The sequence below is a fragment of the Zeus faber genome (assembly GCF_960531495.2).
Source record: "Zeus faber genome assembly, chromosome: 14".
NCBI lineage: Eukaryota > Metazoa > Chordata > Actinopteri > Zeiformes > Zeidae > Zeus > Zeus faber.
Window position 1 is genome coordinate 21,968,740 of NC_137200.1, and position 19,623 is coordinate 21,988,362.

Sequence of the window (19,623 nt, forward strand, 5' to 3'; positions counted from 1 at the left end):
CCAAACAGCAGCAGCGCTCGAAAATGTCACATTATGGTCGCTTTGCCAATCAGATAGAAGAGGCGGGTCGTAAAAGTTTTCACTACCGACTACGGGTTCATACAAACTGTCAGTTATTTGTGAACATATGAAAACGATATGAAAAGTAATTCAGGACATATAGGGCTAAGTTCATAGAAAATCTCTGAAATAGCCCCGCTCTAAAAAGAATATTTTTTTTACAATAATAAGAATAATAGAAAAAATAGCCCCCGATCTGTTCATCTGTCATTCCGGTCATGCATCAAAGCCCTCAAAAATAATATGATATTGTTTTCAAAAACGCAAGTAAGTTTTGAGTACGTTTTAAGTGTGTCCTCTGAGGGAGCGACCGGGGCGCAATTTACGCCCTTGTCTCCCTCTCCATGCGTAATGGAGACATTAGAGAGGGAGCGCTCCCGTGTCTCGTTCCTCTAGTTAAAGCAGGTAAAAACATTGTTTTGATTTTAGATGTATTTTATTTTACTCAATTTCCTTTTTGAGCAAAACAAAACAAAAAAAAGCACTGTGTGCAACGGTGTACATGTACGGTGTATCACACCCCTGGTCAGCTATCACGACAAATAGAATCTAATTCTGTGGGAAACACTGTACACTTAGTGGCCACTTATCAGCTCCACCTCTACACCTGCTCGCTAATGTGAACATCTGATCAGCCAATCATGTGACAGCAACTTTGCAGCAACTCTGTTCAGACCAGAAATGTAATCTTCGTGACTACCTTGGTTTTGAATGATTGTTGGTGCAGGACGGGGTGGTTTGTCAGAGTTTAAAGAGAATCCAGTGAACCGCAGTTATGTTGTTAATGAGCGAGGTCAGAGGAGAAGACTGAAAGCTAGGCTGGTCGCAGCTGACAAGACGGCAACTCCAAGAAACACCAAGAACCAGGCGTTCCAACAGTGGGAAAGCGCATATCGGAACCACGTGGAAAACGTGGAACCTTGAAGTGGATGAGAAGGAATTACAATGGGTTCCACTCCTGGAGACAAGAACAGGAAGGTGAGGCTACAATGGCACAGGCACCAACACTGGACCTAGTCACCTACTTGACCATGTCTCGCTTTATTGCCACAGTCTAGCCACTGTCTAATGCTACTCACAGTAGGATATCCATCTATCGACCTATCTCTCCATCTATCTATATCAGTCGAGACAACTTTTAATGCTACTTCCAGCGGGAGAACACACCACGCCTCAAAGCCACATCGGCTCAAGATGGTTCCACCAACATGACAGTGAGTTCATCAGACTCCAATGGCCTCCACGGTCAAAGCATCTCAATCTAATAGGGACCTTTGGGATGTGATGGAAAGGGAGATTTGTGTGTGTGTGTGTGTGTGTGTGTGTGTGTGTGTGTGTGTGTGTGTGTGTGTGTGTGTGTGTGTGTGTGTGTGTGTGTGTGTGTGTGTGTGTGTGTGTGTGATGCCATCAGTTCAACATGGAGCAAAATCTCTCAGGAATGTTTCCAGCACCTTGTTGAATCCAGGCACCAATAATCCAGGCTGTTCTGGGGTCAAAGGGGGGACCTAGCCAGTACGAGAAAGGTGGCCCCGATGAAGTGACCACTGAGTGTATCTCCTATGTGGGAGCACAAGTGAGTGCACGAGGGTTCCCATACCTATTCATACTTATCCATACTAAAATCTGAAAGTGTGCAGTTCTGAATATTTGACTTGAGACTTACATACTAAAAATATATGAAAACTTTCCCCCAAAGGACGCCGTAGGGAGAAGGCAAACAACCAGATTTCACTGACTTTAAAATCCTGAGGCTTGGTAAAACGATTGCCATAATTTTCTCTGGATGTGTGTCTATGTTATTACCTGAGCGATGTTCTTGTTCAGCAAGTAGACACCATATTCAAAATGAAAGCGTTCTCCTCTGGGATACAGCGGGAACCTGAGAAAGACATGAGAGGAGAGAGAGCGAGACAGACAGAGAGGGAGTTATACAGCTGGTCGTGCTAAATCCATTACTTTACGGAGCGTATGGAGAATAAATAAAAAAACTATTATTGGTGTATTAAGTTTGGCTTCTCAAGGAACACTCACCAGCGTGCAACAACATTAAACAGCGTGTGTAAGACAGGCGGAGCTTTTCCAAAAACGTCAATAAACAACGGGGAGATTTATTTATGATTTATTTATTTTTGATTCGATGCCGGGGCTTTTTCTTTGTTAATTTAACTTTTTGTTTTTTTGCTCGATGGGAGCCTCTGCTCCTATGGCTGCCGGCGTTTATTGCTGGTAACACATGTAGACCATATAAGACCATCTAACCTCCCCACCATCCGGTGAAACTGGAATACCAAACAGGACTGGAGGGGTCCGAACCGTACGTCCATCCACCTTCGTGTGGTCAGTCTCAAATATCAGATTATGCTTGGATTAAATGCTCTAAATAAATAGATATGGACGGCATTTTTATCGTTTGTCCCATAATAACGGTTGCCCAATTGCCCCAGGCAACCAGATTTGGGTCACTGTCAACCATCCAGTGTGGTTTGTTAGCCACGTTGTCAACCACTTCATATGAAACAAATAAAAATAATGAGGCATCCAAGAATTTTTTTGTGGTTCGAGAGACTTCAGTAAAGATCTTCATGAAAGGACTGTTTACCTTAAAACAAAACAAATGTTGGGAGAAATGTTATCTATGTCAAATGTTACCTAACCCCCAAAAAATGTGTTAATTAATATGGGTGCCCTTTCTATGAATTAAAATGCGGCCACCATTTTGTCAGTCTTGGCCACCAAAAGCCAACTTGGCAACAACTTCTACAAGTTGGCATCGGGCGCCACTCTCACTCTCTGGGAAAATCCCATCGCGGGGTTTTATCGCCCTGGGTTGGAGGAACGCCAATATCCTGAGTGGGAAGGTTTCTCCGGCTACCAATGGCTACCTTCCCTTCCTGCCGTTAGGGGTTTATCCCATAGGGATGGATCCCCTATTGTAATAACGACCGCTGGAGGTACGGACACAGTTGAGGTGTCGTTAGAACCGGGACGTCAAGTTAAGTTGCATCCAAATCTATCCACATGTGGAGCAGGAATTGACTGAAATTTGACTGAAAATAGCCAAACCTTTGTGCTTCACCGACGGGTCAATGTTCGAAAAATTTTGATCGGGTAATGGAACCAGATGAGTTTTAGAATAAGATGCTTTGTGACAACATCTAAAATGTGCAGGCTGTGGTTCTGAATGTCCATTGAAATCGTGCGCGGCGTTCACTCCATCTCTCTGCATCGTTAGAGATTACAAACTAGGCGTGTGTGTATGTGTCCTTACTTTGCCGGAATCGCGACAGTGGTAGGATAGAAAATCGGCGAGTGCATGCTGAGTTCATATTCTCGGAACCAACCAGAAAAATAGTACAGTGGTACCTCGACTTACGACCGCATCTACATACGACTATCCAAGATACGAGCAGCGATAGTCACGAAAAACAATGTATCGACTTGCGACCGACTGCTCCAAGATACAACCGTGGAAATTTGCAGTTGGCGCGTCGGCGGCCATGTTCGCTCTCAGTCAGCGGGCGACCTCCATCGTGTGTGCACGTAGTTTGTGGCCTATCGGTATTTTTTGCATATTTACTGTGTTTGTGCTGTGTATTTTGTTTATTTTCACCCTTCATGATGAGTCCTAAGAAAAGGATGACGGGAAAAAGAAAAGGGCAATGTTTCCCACTGAAACTAAATATGAGCGCGGTGTGCGCGTGACTCAACTTGCTCGTGAATATGGCCGCACGACTTCCACCATCGCAACCATCCTTAAGAAGAAGGAAGAGTTCAAGAAGGCTGATGTTGCGAAGGGCGTTAGCATCCTGACGAAGCCGCGGCCAAAACTACTGGATGAAGTTGAAAAAGTTGCTGCTTACTTGGGTGAATGAAAAAGCAGTTGGTAGTAGATCCGAAGGTCACAGAGGAAATTCCTTGTGAAAAGGCGACGAACGATGTACAACGATGTACGGCAAAAAACTCCCGGGATATTTGAAGAGGAGACGTTCAAGGCAAGTCGCGGCTGGTACACTGTTATTTATTATTTTACCTATTGTTTATAACTTCCAGTATGGTTTCATGTGAAAAAGGTTAAAATTGAGTGTAAATTTATTATGTTTAGGTGCCAGAACGAATAAGATCAGTTACCATTCATTTATTTGTGAAAAATTGCTTCGACATATGACTGTTTCAACATACGACCGTTCTTATAGAACGAATTACAGTCGTGAGTTGAGGTACCACTGTATCCTGAAAAATTCAAATGATCACGTAAAAACATCAACTGCTTTCTGGTTTCATGCAATCGTAACCCATCTTAAAGTCTGGGACATAAGAAAACAATCCATAGAAACTTGTCACCCCGTTGAGTCAAGTCCACCCCAACTGTGGGAATGAATGATGCGTTCATGAACTAGGAACCCGTTGGAAAACTAGAACTCGTGAAATTGTAATTTGTCACAGAAAGACGCCAACGCTTTTCGGATTTCATGGAACCGTAACCTATCGGAAATTTAATCCACAGAAAAGCGTCACCACTAAAATTACGTAAGTTGGTTTTGCTTCGTCAGCGTTCCTAAATACGTCTTTATGCCCCACGCGAGACCAAACGTCAACTTCCGTCACTGTCACCAGAAATCTATTCACACAAGCGATATCGTAAGTTAAAACAATGACAAGGTTTGGTTTAAAGGCCAAAATATTGTTTTAAAGAAACCTCAGCGTGGATGATCTGAATTGGTCTGAAAGACGTGAAATTTTAAAAAGGAATCCAGTTACAGCTGCCCGAATGTTTGATCATCTATTCCACTGTTTTCTTAAAGATGTAATAATGTCAGCTGCACAACCAATTAGTAAAATAATTGATTATTTCTACAGAATTGAATTTCAACAACGTGGATCACCTCACACTCATTGTTTGTTCTGGGTGGAAAATGCCCTGAAAAGTAGACAAAAATAACAATAATGAAGTTATAGCTCTTATTGATCGATATATTACATTAGATTGGATTCGATTCAACTAATTGTCATTGCACAGAGTACAAGTACATGTGAAATGCCACCCGATTTAGACAAAGACATGTATGACATTGTATCCGATATATCCGTGGTTCCATGCCTCACTACGAAAAATCTTCAAAATGTAATATGTCGCTAACGCGACTAAAAAGGACCCCGTGTATTGTGTCTTTCAGCTATATTTTAGGTTTGTTATTTTATACACTTATTAATCCCCATAAGGAAATGACTTTTCTGCATTTGAACCATCCTTGTAACCTACGTATCTCGGAGCAGTGGGCCCCTGCCACGTAGGGGCGCCCAGGGACCAACTGCATCGGCGGGAGTGTCTAACCTTGACATGTGTGTCTTTAGGTGGGGAGGAGCACCGGGAGGAAACGCACACGAACACGGGGAGAACATGTAGACCCCACACAGAAAGGCCCAGTTGGGATCGAACCCGGTAACACACACACACACACACACACACACACACACACACACACACACACACACACACACACACACACACACACACACACACACACACAGGCGTACATTGACGAACCACAACAAAACAAACATTATTATTGTTATTATTATTATTCATCCTTTATTTTACCAGGTTAGCATGGCCTCGTCGAGATTCAAAATCTCGTTTACAAGAGAGACCTGGCCAAGGAGGCAGCGGACAATGTTACCGAACAAGACATTCATAAAAGGGAGGGCAACACAATAAATGGAAATCTAGGAGGTAAAACAATTACAAACACCAGCTTCGTTACCCAAGGTTTTAACCCTCTCTTCAAACGTATATCCCTTTCCCACTCCTCTACTGTTTTGTAGAGGAGTGGGAAAGGCCCCTTTTCCGACGTGTTTGTGACAGCGAACGTGTAACACCAGGAAAAAAACGCATTTCTCCTGGCAATGGGAAAGGTGTCAATCGCCTATTTTTAGCGGGTTGACCCGGGTTTAAAAAAAACCTGTGTAAACCCGCAAATTTAGGTGTGAAAACGGTTGGGTTCAAAGAGACAAACTCCTGAAGTGTCAGGGTCCAAGCTGAAGGGTCATAAGTGAAAAGCCCTATTGCAAACTGTTTGTATCTCGGGGACTTCCAACAAAATGCAGCTATTTGACCGCACTCCATTGTTTGGACAAAATAGCAACATAGGTTGTTTGGAAGTCGACCTGATAAGGCCATATGAATAAACGTGTAAAAAGGATTTAGTCTCCTCTCTGCTACAGATGGCCAGCCCGCTCTCAAAAAGAGGAAAAAATGACAAGTGAGAGATTTAGAATTTGTGGCAAAACGCAAAGCGCTACGGTACAGATTGTCCAGCGGATTTCGAGAAGCCTTAGGGGCAGATACCAAATAACACCATAATTTAAACGAGGCACAAAAGGAAACAAGTTGTTTTTTTGTCATTAAATGAAAAACAACCCACTTCATTCATTGTTATCCATATTTATTTTGTATCATTGTTATTCATCCAGATATTGCTTAGAATCACTTTTTGTATTTTTGTTTTTTGGTGGGGGTTTCTTTGTGCTTTGGCTATTTCGTTTTTCTAGCTGTTAAGATTTTTATGCCCATTGTCTGTACAGCAATGCACTAATCTTCCCCACATCAAATTCTTGTATATGAAAATGTACTTGGCAGAATAAACATTGTAATGAGCATAATTCTGCTGGTGTCAAGGGTCCTCTGTAGGCGGAATGCTAATGCTACTGTAACTGCAGTGAGGAGACCATCCAGGGTCCCTCCCTGGGGTGAGGGGGGCTGCAAGAAAATGATAAGAGAAACAAACAAACAAAAAAAACAAAAAACTAAAAAAAAACGGAAACACCCCTGTCCTCCCCCCACACACTCCCCCATTTCCAATATTGCTTCCCTGAGAGGAGATAGGATTTGTTTTCGGATGAACATGCAGAAGAAAGAAAAAAAAACATTTCCAACACACACATACGCGCACACACACACACACACACACACACACACACACACACACACACACACACACACACACACACACACACACACACACACACACACACACACACACACACACACACACACACACACACACACACACACACACACGTCACAGCGAGGTGATTAATGGCCGCTGTCCAGTGCGTCTGAAATCACACTGGAGACCCTGCTCCAGCAAACACGAGGAATGCCTTCTTGGGGACGTCCAGTAAAGAAAGTCAAATATATTATTACACGGCAGAAGGACAGGGAGAAGGAGCAGGGAAAGAAAAGGGGTTAGGTGGGGGTGGAATGGAGGAGGGTGTGGGGGATAAAACAAAGGAGAGGGTTGGGTCGGGATAGGGGGAGGTTCAAGGCCTGGAAGGCGGAGGAAGAAGCGGATGTCAAATGGAAAACAGTCTTATCCAATCAATCGGCCGGTGGCGGCGGCGCGAGCCGAAACCAAAGAAAAAAACGTGAAAACAAAAAAGACGGATGAAACGGATTAGAAGCGGGCACTGGAGGAGAATGTCGCCCGAGTCAGTTTTATGTCCGTCCAAACACATGAAAATCTGCGGTATCAGGGTTTGATTTTCCTCATGGGTTCATGATTTGATCATCACGAGATTATTTTCTATGAAAGTGTCAGTTTTTGGGAGTACATAACAAGTCCCAGAATTCCAGTCCAAATTGCAACATTATTATTATTTTACTTCCCAACATCTGGGTTTACCCTTGTTTTGGCTCTAAACCAGTCCCTTTCTTTTCTCCAAACTTTACCCCCTTCCGACCCATTGATTTTTATTTTCACTTTCACGTCATTTGAGGTCTTTTTTTGTGGTGAATGTTCATCCATATTGACATCAGTTTACTGACCACCGCTAGCAATGCTGCTTTAACAAATTCACCAGCGGGCAACCTTTCACTTCTTGCACGTGTTGGCGGCGGACCCCGCCACCGACGATGAAAACGGCAAACAACTAAAAAATACATTGAATGGCTGGAATTTCCTATAAAGTGACAGCTAAATAAAGTATCAAATATGGGATATTTTCAACAAAATAATCTTCAGTCCAAATTAGGGCGATTGTAAGAATGTAGGCCGAGAAAAGTCATAGTAAAATTAATAAAAAATTACAATATATTGCAAAGAAATGTAATTGAGAAAACAGTGAGTTAGGTGCAATGGAAAACGTTTTCGCTCTCAAAATGAAAAAAATGCAAAAGCAAAAATGTGTTGAAGTTCAATCGGAGGTACTTTGAGGCTCAACTGCTTGGACGTTTCTGCTCATTTCTATAAGAGACCTTCCTCCCTGCCTTCCATCCCCATTAAGCCCTTCCCTTCCTCCCACCTTTCCTCAGCCCCGGCTCCTGTCAAGCCGTCGGCCTGGCGGGACGGATTCCCCAAACTAGACGTGACGGGCCGCTGCGATCCAACCCCCGCGGCCGCCATTAGAATCCGTTAGCGACTTGTCCTTCAAGACGGAGAAGTATGCTTTTGTTTAAGCATACTTAAGCAAATATGCTTTCACTTCCACCCTCCTCTCTCTCCGCCGTCGGGCCGAGAGATGAAGAGGAAGTGACATTGAGTTAGGAGCCAGAATAAATATTTCACCCGAAAAGAAAAATCTCTTTCTTTTTTCCAGTTCTTTCCGTCCATTCCTTCACAGCAACCCCCCCCCCCCTTACAGGACGGTTGGTTAACACGCTCTGTGTGTAGACACGAAAATATGTAATTAATAAGGAGGGAACCCGCTGTGTGTCGTAAAAAAACAAAGCAAATAGGTGGAAAAGTCCCTCTGTCTTTACGAGTTGGAGGGCAGATCAAGCCTGAAGCGCCTCTACCCCACTTCAACATGGCCTCTGCCATGCACATGAAAGGATGGTCTGTCCATCCATCCATCCATCATTCCTTTCATCCCCATTGCTTCATGAGGGAATTCCATTTTATTTTTATTTATTTATGTATTTTTATTTATTTGTATTGTGATTTAATTAATTCAATTATTAATTTTTACTTATTGATTTTATTAAAATATATTTATGTATCGAAAAAATATATTTTTTAGTGTTTTTACATTTTATTTTCCCTCCTCCGCCAGCGTTGACCACAAGTGGTGGCAAATGCACATGACGTCTTTTTACAGCTCCTGTTAAAGAGGCCGCACCTGCATTTACTGTGTTTACTGTGGACAGGCTGTTTGAGAGCGGGAGAATAAAAAAGCCGTAATGTGGTCCGAGGCGCGCAGTTAAAACCTTTAAACTGAGGGTTTCTTGAGTTTTTTCTTGGCTTGATGTCAGGCAGTGAGGTAGGTGAGGTATCACTAAGAACGTACAACGCAGCTGCAGAAGGAGATTTTTCTTGGGATGATGTTGGGAGTTAAAATGGAGGAGGAGAAGAAAGACATTCTGAAGCCCACGGAGGCTGCAAGGTGAAATGACCTTCAGGCTCCTTGTTCTGAATCTCGAAGTCACAGTGGGAATATTCCATCATTTAAAAAAAATAAATAGCTTTTTGGTTAACAAGACTGAGATAATGGTTGCCAAAATGTTTATTGCTTTCTAATTGAGTGCTTATGATCCTATATCACTCTATAATTATACACTGATCAGCCATAACATTAAAACCAATGACAGGTGAAGTAAATTACATTGCTCATCTCGATCCAATGGCACCTGTCAAGGGGTGGTATATATTAGGCAGTCAGTGAACAGTCAGTTCTTGAAGTTGATGTGTTGGAAGCAGGAAAAATGTAAGGATCTGAGCCAAATTGTGATGGCTGGAAGACTGGGTCAGAACATCTCTAAACGGAAGGTCTTGTGGGCTTTTCACGGTACGCAGTGGTTGGTACCTAGCAAAAGTGCTCCAAGGAAAGACAACTGGTGAACCAACAGGGTCATGGGCGCCCAAGGCTCATTGATGCACGTGGGGAGCAAGTCTAGCCCGTCTGGTCCTATCGTTCAGAAGAGCTACTGTAGCACAAATTGGTGAAAAAGTTGATGCTGCTATGATAGAAAGGTGTCAGAACACACAGTGCATCACAGCTTGCCTCGTATGGGGCTGTGTAGCTGCAGACCGGTTAGAGTGCCCATGCTGACTCCTGTCCACCGCCCAAAGCACCGACAATGGAAACGTGAGTGTCAGAACTGGACAACGGAACAATGGAAGAAGGTGGCCTGGTCTGATTTCTTCTGTTTTCTTCTACAGCATGTGGATGGACGGGGTTAGGGTCCGATCCGGTCGAGCATCTGTGGGATGTGCTGGAATAACAAGCCGATCCATGGAGGCCCCATCTCACAACTTACAGGACTTAAAGGATCTGCTGCTAACTTCTTGGTGCCAGATACCACAGAACACATTATCAATCATTAGAAAATTATAAATCATCAAAGAAACACCTGCCTGAAACACCACCGTCAGGCTCTGATGGAGGTAGCGGTCGCTCCTTCTGTCGTTTGGGGCTTTCATCAGCGCTAGTAAAAATATCCAGTGGTGCTGGTTTGTTTCTCTCTCTCCCTTCTCCCTCTCCATTCAATTCAACAAGGCTTTATTGTCATGACCATAAATAAACACAGTATTGTCAATGCACAGTACTTGTACAGTATCAGTTAAATTCTTTCATTTTTTGTTTGCAATTTTCTTTGACAATGTAAACAGATGTGTGGTGTGGGGATGGCCTGGTTGAGCAGCCACACCTGACCTGGATCTAGGTGACTGGATCAGAGTGGCTGCATACCTGCTGGTTGTTGGTTGGTCTAATGAGCAGCAGGTAAAACTGCCATCCCCACACTCACTCAGGACTCAGGACGGCCCCTCTGTGTCCCTTCCCCACGCCGGAGAGTCCCCACACAGGTGCCACTGTGGCAGTCCTGCCTGCCACACGCCTTCCAAGTGGTGTTTCCAGGGCCCTCCGGCACAGAGACACAGAAGACGATGGGTTGTAGACACAAGTTTATTGTAGAGAGAAGGCTAGGTGTTATTTGCGAGGAGCAGATCGAGTGTGTCATGACAGGGCTCCTCTCCTGAGTGAGTGTGGGGATGGGGGTTTTACCTGTTGCTCATTGACCAACCAAGGAGCAGCAGGTATGCAGCCACTCTGACCCAATCACCTAGATCCAGGCCAGGTGTGGCTGCTCAACCAGACCCTCCCTGTTTCTCAAGTAAATAAAACGGTTTGGATTGAATTGAATTGAGAGAGAAAGGGAGGACGAGACCGACCAGACAGATGGCTTTCACATCTAAACCTCTACAAATCCGGTGCATATTTCCACAAATGTAAAAAAAAAAAAAAAAAAAAAACCCCACAAACAACGACATTGTATTTTAGACGTTCATGAAAGATCCTTCTTGTTGTCCGCATAATGAGGAACCAACAAAGAACATTCAAACATGAACAAGGATCCAATAAGAACGGCAGCTGGTGCAACCTGAATGAGAACCCTTAAAATATTACATTTGTCCTTGAATATTATATCAAATCTGTGTTGTACTGATCAGAGATGTGGAATTTAATCATCATGAGTTGGACTCAAGATGACTCGAGTCACTGTTTTGATGACTTGCAACTTGACTTGACGGGAAAAAAATGACTTCAGACTCGACTTGGAAGTTTAAGGACTTGTGACTTGAGACATGATGACTCAAATTACTTGTTTGTGTTCATTTTATATTTTCAGTTTAAATATTATATAAAATATCAAAATGTTCAAGGTTGTCAATGTTCGCATTACAAGTGTACGGGTGACGTTACCCAGTATGCAAGCGCACACTGGGGATGGCATTGTCGTGACTGGCAGGGGAGATTCCAGGATTTTTTAAATCAGGTGGCACAGGGGGGGCCAGTCAGGGGGGGCCTAATTGAACAAACCTCTCGTTTTCTTTCTGTTGAATTTAAGCATCTGATCCAACTCGTTGTATGGTCACTTAATCCTACAGATTTTTGACAAATATCCCATTTTGCCTCCATTTCCATTCTGTGCTTCTCTCCCTCTCTCTTTCCACTCTGAAATAAGGGTTCTAAACGTGGGGTTCGGGGACCTGGGGGATCCTTCAAGAGGAATTCAACGTTATCTCATTTCTTTTTTTTTTTTTTAACAATATGTTATGTTATTGAAAAGATACAATACAATACAACAATAGAATCAGTAACGTTATCTCATTTCTAAGACGTTAGCACCATTGCAGAATGGACAATAATGATTGTTAGGAACGTAGTTTCACTGTTATCTCCTTAACTAGAGGATAAAAATCTGCTCAGAGACTAAATCTGATCAAATTAAAGGGTCCGTGGCCTGATGCGTATCAAATCAAGGCTCCTCGATGTGGACGATGTTGATTATCACTGGTCCACAGCCTGCTCTACATGGCATGGCTGTTTGACCCGGCTGCCGGTGAACCATGTGGGACCACGTGGTCTCCGGTCCACATGGCCCACATTAGGAGATGTGAAAACCACTGCGAGCGCCATAACAATAACCCCCCTTTTCCTTTGAGCCTAGCAAGGTTACACTCCCTTTGCCTGGCACTCAGGGAGAACCTCCACCAGCGATGTTGTTATATTTGATCCAAGCAGTGATGTGTAAATCCCTCCTTATGCCGCCACTACCCCCACCCCACCCCACTCCTTTATCCTTCAATGTGCGGTGAAAAAAACAAAAAAACATGGTGGCATTAATAGTGGAGGGTAAATGTCTGGGATCGGCCGGCATTTGTTTTTTAATGGCCGGGCTCTGGACTCAATCATACTGAGACATCTGGACCGCATCTCCGCCATCGCCGACCCTCCGCCCCTCCCCCCATATCCAATCAGACAAACTGGAACTAGCCGAGCCTCTTCCCCAGGACAAACGTGGGCGCAACGTGTCGTTAGAGTCCATCGTTTTCAGGGAATGTGACTGGGAAAGGTATGGAGGATGGATTTCTGAGGTCCAGAAAAAGTTTATTTAAGTTAGCGTCAAGTAGCCCCCCAACAAAAATGATTGGAAAGTTATATTCCTCACTCGGGCCCTCGTCACCACTGGCTGGATAGCTGGCTGTGATAAAGAGTCATTATGTTAACCTTGGCGTAAAGCACCCTTTATGCCACAATAAAGCCCTAACCCATCGCTTAAAATCTAAAACGAGTAAATATCTGTCAAGTGGATAATAGGGTAATTTACTTTTGTTGTTAGACATGAATTTAATTTTCAAGTGAAATCAGAAAGAAACGTCAGTTCTTCAGCAGAGGACTGACAGGCTAAAGTGTTTAAATGGCCTTTCGAAGCATTTAGCCGGGCTGCATCTTCAACCCCACAGAGCTCACGGATTTAATGTCCCCTCCCCACATCACAGGGCCTGGCTGGGAACTAGAGAAGGTTGGTGGTGGACCCATTACAGTTTCAGAGGAGCCGGCAGGATGATGTGCAATTTAGACAAGAAAAAGAAGAGAAAAAGAGAAGGTCCCTTTTGCGCGTGCCATTGTGATCGATAGACTGCCGTCCAATTCTGCCGCGCTTTGAGGCGCCGATCGCCCAACACTTCACTTATCATCATCAGCTGCTCCTTTTTCCGACACTTTAATCGGCTATTTTCGTACGCTTTGGCGGAGCAGTCGAGTTGCTTTCCGTCTTCCCACACGTCGTTTGGCCATCCGTCGGGGCCTCACGAGTCATAAACTCAGGGAGGGAGGGTGGGAGGCGAGGCTGAGGGGTCGCCCTGAGCCTGGACCAAAGGCTCAGGGACACCCGAGCGCCTGACCGTCCCAACACCCGCACGCAGGCCCGGCAGCAGGTTTATTGTTTCTGACGGCGCTGGTGTAAATATCCTGCGTCTCCGGAGCCTGGGAAATGTGGCCGTCACAGGGCACAGTCGTAGTCGCACTCGAAGTGGAGACACCCCCCCCACCCCCCGCTGAGCCTCTCCAGCTGCTGTCATGACATCACTTCCACCAGGGAGAAGGATGGGCGATGGTTCAATCGCAACGCACACGCACACGCACACGCACGTCCATTTTCCATCTGGTCATGTGCCTTGTAATGTACGACAGATGTGGACGTGGAAGTGTTTTTTGCTTATTTACATGTCTTCCCAGGGCGTCGTCCAAGGATGGGCAGAACGTGTGTGCTTGAGTGAGAGTAAAAGTAAAGAATGCTAAAACCTTTGGCCATAGCTTGTTCACCGTTAAACAGGAACGACAGGAGCACACCGAGCCTCGGTGTGAGGGCTGCTCAGCGATTAAAGTTAAAAAGTTCAAATGTCAGACCCAAAACGTGGGGTCTGGGAAAACTTACTGGCGTGGAGCCACATTATTTTAGCCTTTATTAACATGACCGTGCGGCCTGGATTTTCTCTCTTGGCCATTTTGGTAATTTGCTATAATGAGTTTGCGCCTGGTTTCAAAGGTTTCCCCTCCTTCTCAGCCAAAAGCACAATAGACAGCTTTACACTCGGCTAATAAAAAAAGCTCCAGAGTTGCTTTTATCATGACATGTGCTAAACTCAACTAGAATGGCAAGAATTAAGGACATCAACAAGACGGTGCGGTACTGCGAGCTATGCTTTTATTTTTACTTTACCTTCTTCAGACATTAATGATGACAATAAGAAAAGGCCTATGTGGTAAATAAAGGGTATGATTCTGCTGATGACGTGAGAAGGCAATGAAGAGTTGAAAGACAGTAATCTCTACGGGCTGCGTCAACACGAACATCAAGTATAACTGTTTAACTCATCGTGGGCAGATGTTTCGTCTCCATGCTTTTCTTTTAATAACGCTGAGGCCTCACTAATCACTTAAGCACTTGAGGGCCAGTCTAAAAAAAAAAAAAAAAACCCTACATACAGAGCTACCAGTAACACTCCTGATTATAGCAATTTCCTCATAATTTCTCTACTCTACCCCAACGAGGAGGCGTGGCGCCGTAGGAGGAATGTCAAAATTCACCATTGATGCATATGGAATCGTAAAGTACGTGTCCCAATCATGCAATTATTACAATGCAACATGGATTACTTTCCTTAATGCATAGTTACCAGAGCATAACATGTACAAATAATAATTTCATTACAGTGGCCCCCGTGCTGTAATTGTAGAGTCTGCACAACCGGCTGCTTCTGCAAACGTCCTCAAGCATCATCACTACCCGGTCTCCATGACAACTTGAGCATCAGTCGATCGTAAATGCTTTCCCGATCAGTGACAATTATCTAAATGCAGCAAAAGATATGGGGAAGAGCAGCTCCAGCCCCAGGGGAAGCAATAAAGACCTTGGCAGCTTCTCAAACAATAAGTTGTATTATGACACGCAACAACCTTTTCGACACATGTAGAAACTGATTAAAGAGAGGCGGCTCAAGGGGACCCAATGATGACCCAATAAGCCATAGGAAGCAAAGCTCCTGGCCAAAGCTGGCTGGAGTGATGGGACAGATGAAATATGGTCCTCTGCCATGGTTTCCCAAACTGCAGGGCTCCCAAACCTGCCAAATACACTAGTAAGGATCTCACACATCTTCTCCCAGGGCTTCCTAACCCTTTTCAAGGGACTTCAACAAAGGATGTACAGAAATGATCTAAAAACCCACAGCCAAAAGACATGGTTTTTAATGACATACTACCAATAATTTCATAATTTCAGTGGTATGGGTGTTCACAGTGATGTGGAACAACCTGTTGAATCTGCAATCGAAACAGTAGTAAACAAACTGGACGGTATATTTTCTCTAAAAAGCTTTTGCTCATAAGAAAGATGTGTTTGCCGTACTTCCTACAGGATTTGGTAAAAGCTCAATTTAACTTTTTCGTTTTGTTGTTTAGTTCATCAGGTGGTTATCATTTAAATTTTAAATTTACATTTACATTTACATTTAGTCATTTAGCAGACGCTTTTATCCAAAGCGACTTACAATTGTTCAAACACCGACGGACGCAGCCATCAGGAGCAATTAGGGGTTAATTGTCTTGCTCAAGGACACTACAGCATGCTAGCAGGAGGAGCCTGGGATCGAACCAGCAACCTTTAGATCACTAGACCACCAGCTCTACCGCCTGAGCCACCATCCCCAATTTAAGGACCAGATTCAAAATTGGCTCAGGCTCACCCCAAAATGTACTACTTTTACATTCCTATTAAGTTTCTAGTTGTGCTAAAAAGAGTAAAGTGAATGAGGGTTTGAGTCCCGCCATGTTTAAGTGTGTCGGCTGGGTTAGAGTCCCAAAGACCAAAGCCATGCTTAATTGTGTTCTGAACTTGCATTTTAACCGTTATCTCTGTGATTTTATGTCTGTTATTTTATTCTTTCTGGTTTTAGCCTTTTATTTCAATGGTTTTATTCCTCCTTCCTTGTGTATGAAATGTGCCAAAATTAAACTTGCATTTGGATGCATTTAATTGAACTATTTCAAAAAGCCCATTGGCGCACCCTCCATCCTGACTTCTCATACATGGGCACATTGCCATTTTCATATGTCCTGGCATCGCAACACAACCTAAATTACATTGTGAATCCATAACAGAAAGGTAAATTGCCATTCTGCAGTCAATCAACTTACTCTCTCTCTTTCTCCGTGAGCCGGTCAGTAATAGTGTCCTTGATGGAGGAACGTGAACCTTTGTGGATAACCGGATACCTCAAGGGGATCTGTAGGAAGCGCGAGATCATCAGGACCAGGTGGGCCGTGTAACCCAGGGCAACTGCAACACTCCCATCATCCTTTGCTGAAAAGAAGAGACCAGAGGTTCTCACTGTTAGGAAACATCAAATGTGGAACTTGGAACTTTCTGTAAAATGGATTTGAAACATTGCGCTTCCGCGACCAAATGTTTCATCAATTACCATTTAAGGCAAATCACTTCACAGGCAGCTCAGAGGCTATACTCTAATTGCAATCAAAAATTAAAATAGCAGTCAGTATAAAAATCAATCAAATGTCAGTACTTGGATCAAGATCAATCAACAGTCAGCAGAGCTTTGTATTTTGAGGTTAAAAAAAAGATAAATAAACTGTCAGCGCATAATCCATGTTGACATCTCGTGAATCCAAACAAAAGTCCTCCAAACATCAAGCCGAAGACAATATTGGAACAACATGATTCACAGGAAGAAAAGCTGTTTCTATGTGGGGAAGTGTAGAGAATGATACAAAATGTGCTTTCAGTGGCACGGCATGTGCGAGCCCGAAAACTTTGGCTTCTGGAATGACACCTAATTTCCTCCGAAGAATGTGCACGGGTAGCCTCGCGTTAACTGATTCCCTGGACAAGTTCAACTCAACGGTGGGGGTAATAAGACGCTGTGGACAAATAAAACCAAACAGAAACGTTCCAAGTAACTCACCAAGGAGTTTTATGTTCTCAGTCAACAGCGCAAGAACACTTGAGGGCAAAGTTTTTGAAATTACATCGCGTTTTTCACTTTAATGCTTTTAAAATGACAGAGTGTCTGTTGGGAATACCAGACTGCTTGACACATCGGGTGTGCTCTTATGCACTTAACAGATAAAGCCCTCATTGTGTCTTTGCTGACACATTTCTGACACCATGTAGACACCTGCATTAAATGTCTTCTGGCCTTCAACCACCAAGAATGTCAGGTTGGCTGAAGGACATGGGCAGGAGAAGATACACCCAAGGGTGCAATTGGAGAACTTTGAACCTTGACAGCCGGCCGGGGCTGAAATGACATTGCTTACATAAAAAAAGGTGAAAACGAAAGCCTCATTTTCGTTTTGTGCCCCTGGTGAGATTAGGACTTCCACTGACCCTGACCCTGTCTGATAATGGGGAACATCCTTACCGTTTAAGCCTTTATCTCAAGACCCGCGCTGACACCCGTCCAGACATCTCTGGACTTGATCAGGCTGAACTTTGGGGGAGACCTCACACAAAATGAGGCCAGGGGTCAGAGAGGAGGTGAAGCGCAGGGTAGAGGGCGTCCTATTTCACCACTTTATCGGCCCTATTAATTAACAAACATTGTTTCGGCCCGTGTAGGAGGTGTAGTGGACAGTGCGGTTCGCTGCAATGGAATAATAAAATAAATAAAACAACTCACACATCCCCAGAATAGAAAGAAAAAAGGCTGACGGGAAAAGGAAGTTAGGGGTAAATGTGTTAGGAAGTCTCCTCACGGTCCGTTTATCTGCCGCCACACTGCATGCTGGGTGGTTTTACTCACTGCAAGGTATCCACCTACGCATGGCTGAGAGACCGGGGCAGACACAGGTCTCCACCAGAGGGGAACAAGTCAACGCTGCAAACACAAATCCACTGCCTATCAGTTGTTCGGGCATTTGCAAGCAAGGCTTGAGCGGCTGGGTGGAGGTGGAAGAATGGGGCAATGGACAAAGAAGGGGGGAGGGCAATACACACTGTACTTCCTCTGTGCTTTAAAGAATGTTAGCAGGTGGAGCGAGCCAGCGGGGAGCAGAGGAGAGCGGGAGTCGTATTCTGAATTATGGACTCGGGAGGCCCACTTGGTTGGGCCAGCTGTGAGAAAGGGGAGCTGGAGAATGTGGAGTTGGATGGATGGGAGGGGGTGAGTGTTGGGGGGCATTGGTGAGGTGCTGCAGCGTTCATTACCTTAGTCTGGTCTGACCCATTTGCCACTCTATATTTTCCAAATGTATATATTTATCACATGCATCCAATTGAAGACCCATCCCTTCAGGTTCCACCCTTTGCACCTCTTAAAGACCCTCATCTCTTGAGCCCCAATGAACAAAAAACATTAACATAGCCAATGTAACTTGTTCTTATGAAGGCTTTGCTAACATAGACTGCGATCTAAAGTAGATTTGACTACTGATGATGAATGTTCTTATTGTACGTCTCTTTGAACTAAAGCGTCTGCTAAATGACGTAGGGTAATATAATGTAATTCTAACAGTAGCCCCTGTCTTTACTCACCAGAGAGCCATTCGACTTTTTGTCGTCCTGTATTAACTTACCTATGACTCGTGGGTCTCTGTGACCTGAATACCGTGTTTTGTGTGAAATCCAATGGTGTGAAAAGTGGCCTTGGAACTGGAAGTTGGCCAGTTGGCTCAGATGATAAGGAAAAGGGAAAGTCAAACACCCTCTATTAACACGTATAAAACTTGATCCCCATTTGACCCAAACTAGCTGTTTGGTGGCCAAGAGCAGAGGACTTTATTGACCAGCGTTCCCCAAGTGCTAGCTAATAAAGACAAGTAGAGCTTTCAATTGATGCATGTAAACCACCCTAGAAACACAGCATTGAAAGGTTTGTGAGCCCTTTAGAATTATATTTAGCCCTTTAGCTGCATTTGTGTATGAATAGCCCCTGAAATGTGAGAAAACATAAGGTATACTATAACAAATAAAAAGTTCCTGATTAAGAATAGATAGGTAAAGTTTTTAAGTTGTTCATGCAACAAAATGATTGAATGCAACACATTTTTGTCATTAAAAAAAAGTATGTGAATCCTTGTTTTGTCATGTTTAGGTATAAAATGCTTGTACTTTCCAAAATGTATTTTTCCATGTCTATTACAACAAGCCCTGCTGGTCATGGGGCAGTAAAGCAGACTCAATTCATGAGACTGCAACCACCATGTTTCACTATTGGGATGAGGTTCTCATGTTGGAATGCGATGTTTGGTCTTCGCCAAATA

The 19,623-nt window shown here is 43.9% G+C and overlaps 1 protein-coding gene across 2 annotated transcripts in view; it reads right to left on the bottom strand.

Moving 5' to 3' along the window:
* Window positions 1–19,623, bottom strand: part of uvrag (UV radiation resistance associated gene) — a 131,784-nt gene that overhangs the window by 44,007 nt on the left and 68,154 nt on the right. Inside the window, exons 12-14 of one of the 2 annotated variants that reach the window (XM_080013705.1) lie at window positions 18,165–18,239; window positions 16,540–16,705; window positions 1,864–1,939 (exon numbers count right to left, since the gene is read on the bottom strand). In XM_080013705.1, coding sequence (XP_079869831.1) covers window positions 1,864–1,939; window positions 16,540–16,705; window positions 18,165–18,239 — 317 coding nt within the window. The remainder of the gene's footprint in view (window positions 1–1,863; window positions 1,940–16,539; window positions 16,706–18,164; window positions 18,240–19,623) is intronic. The other variant, XM_080013706.1, reaches the window with a different exon arrangement.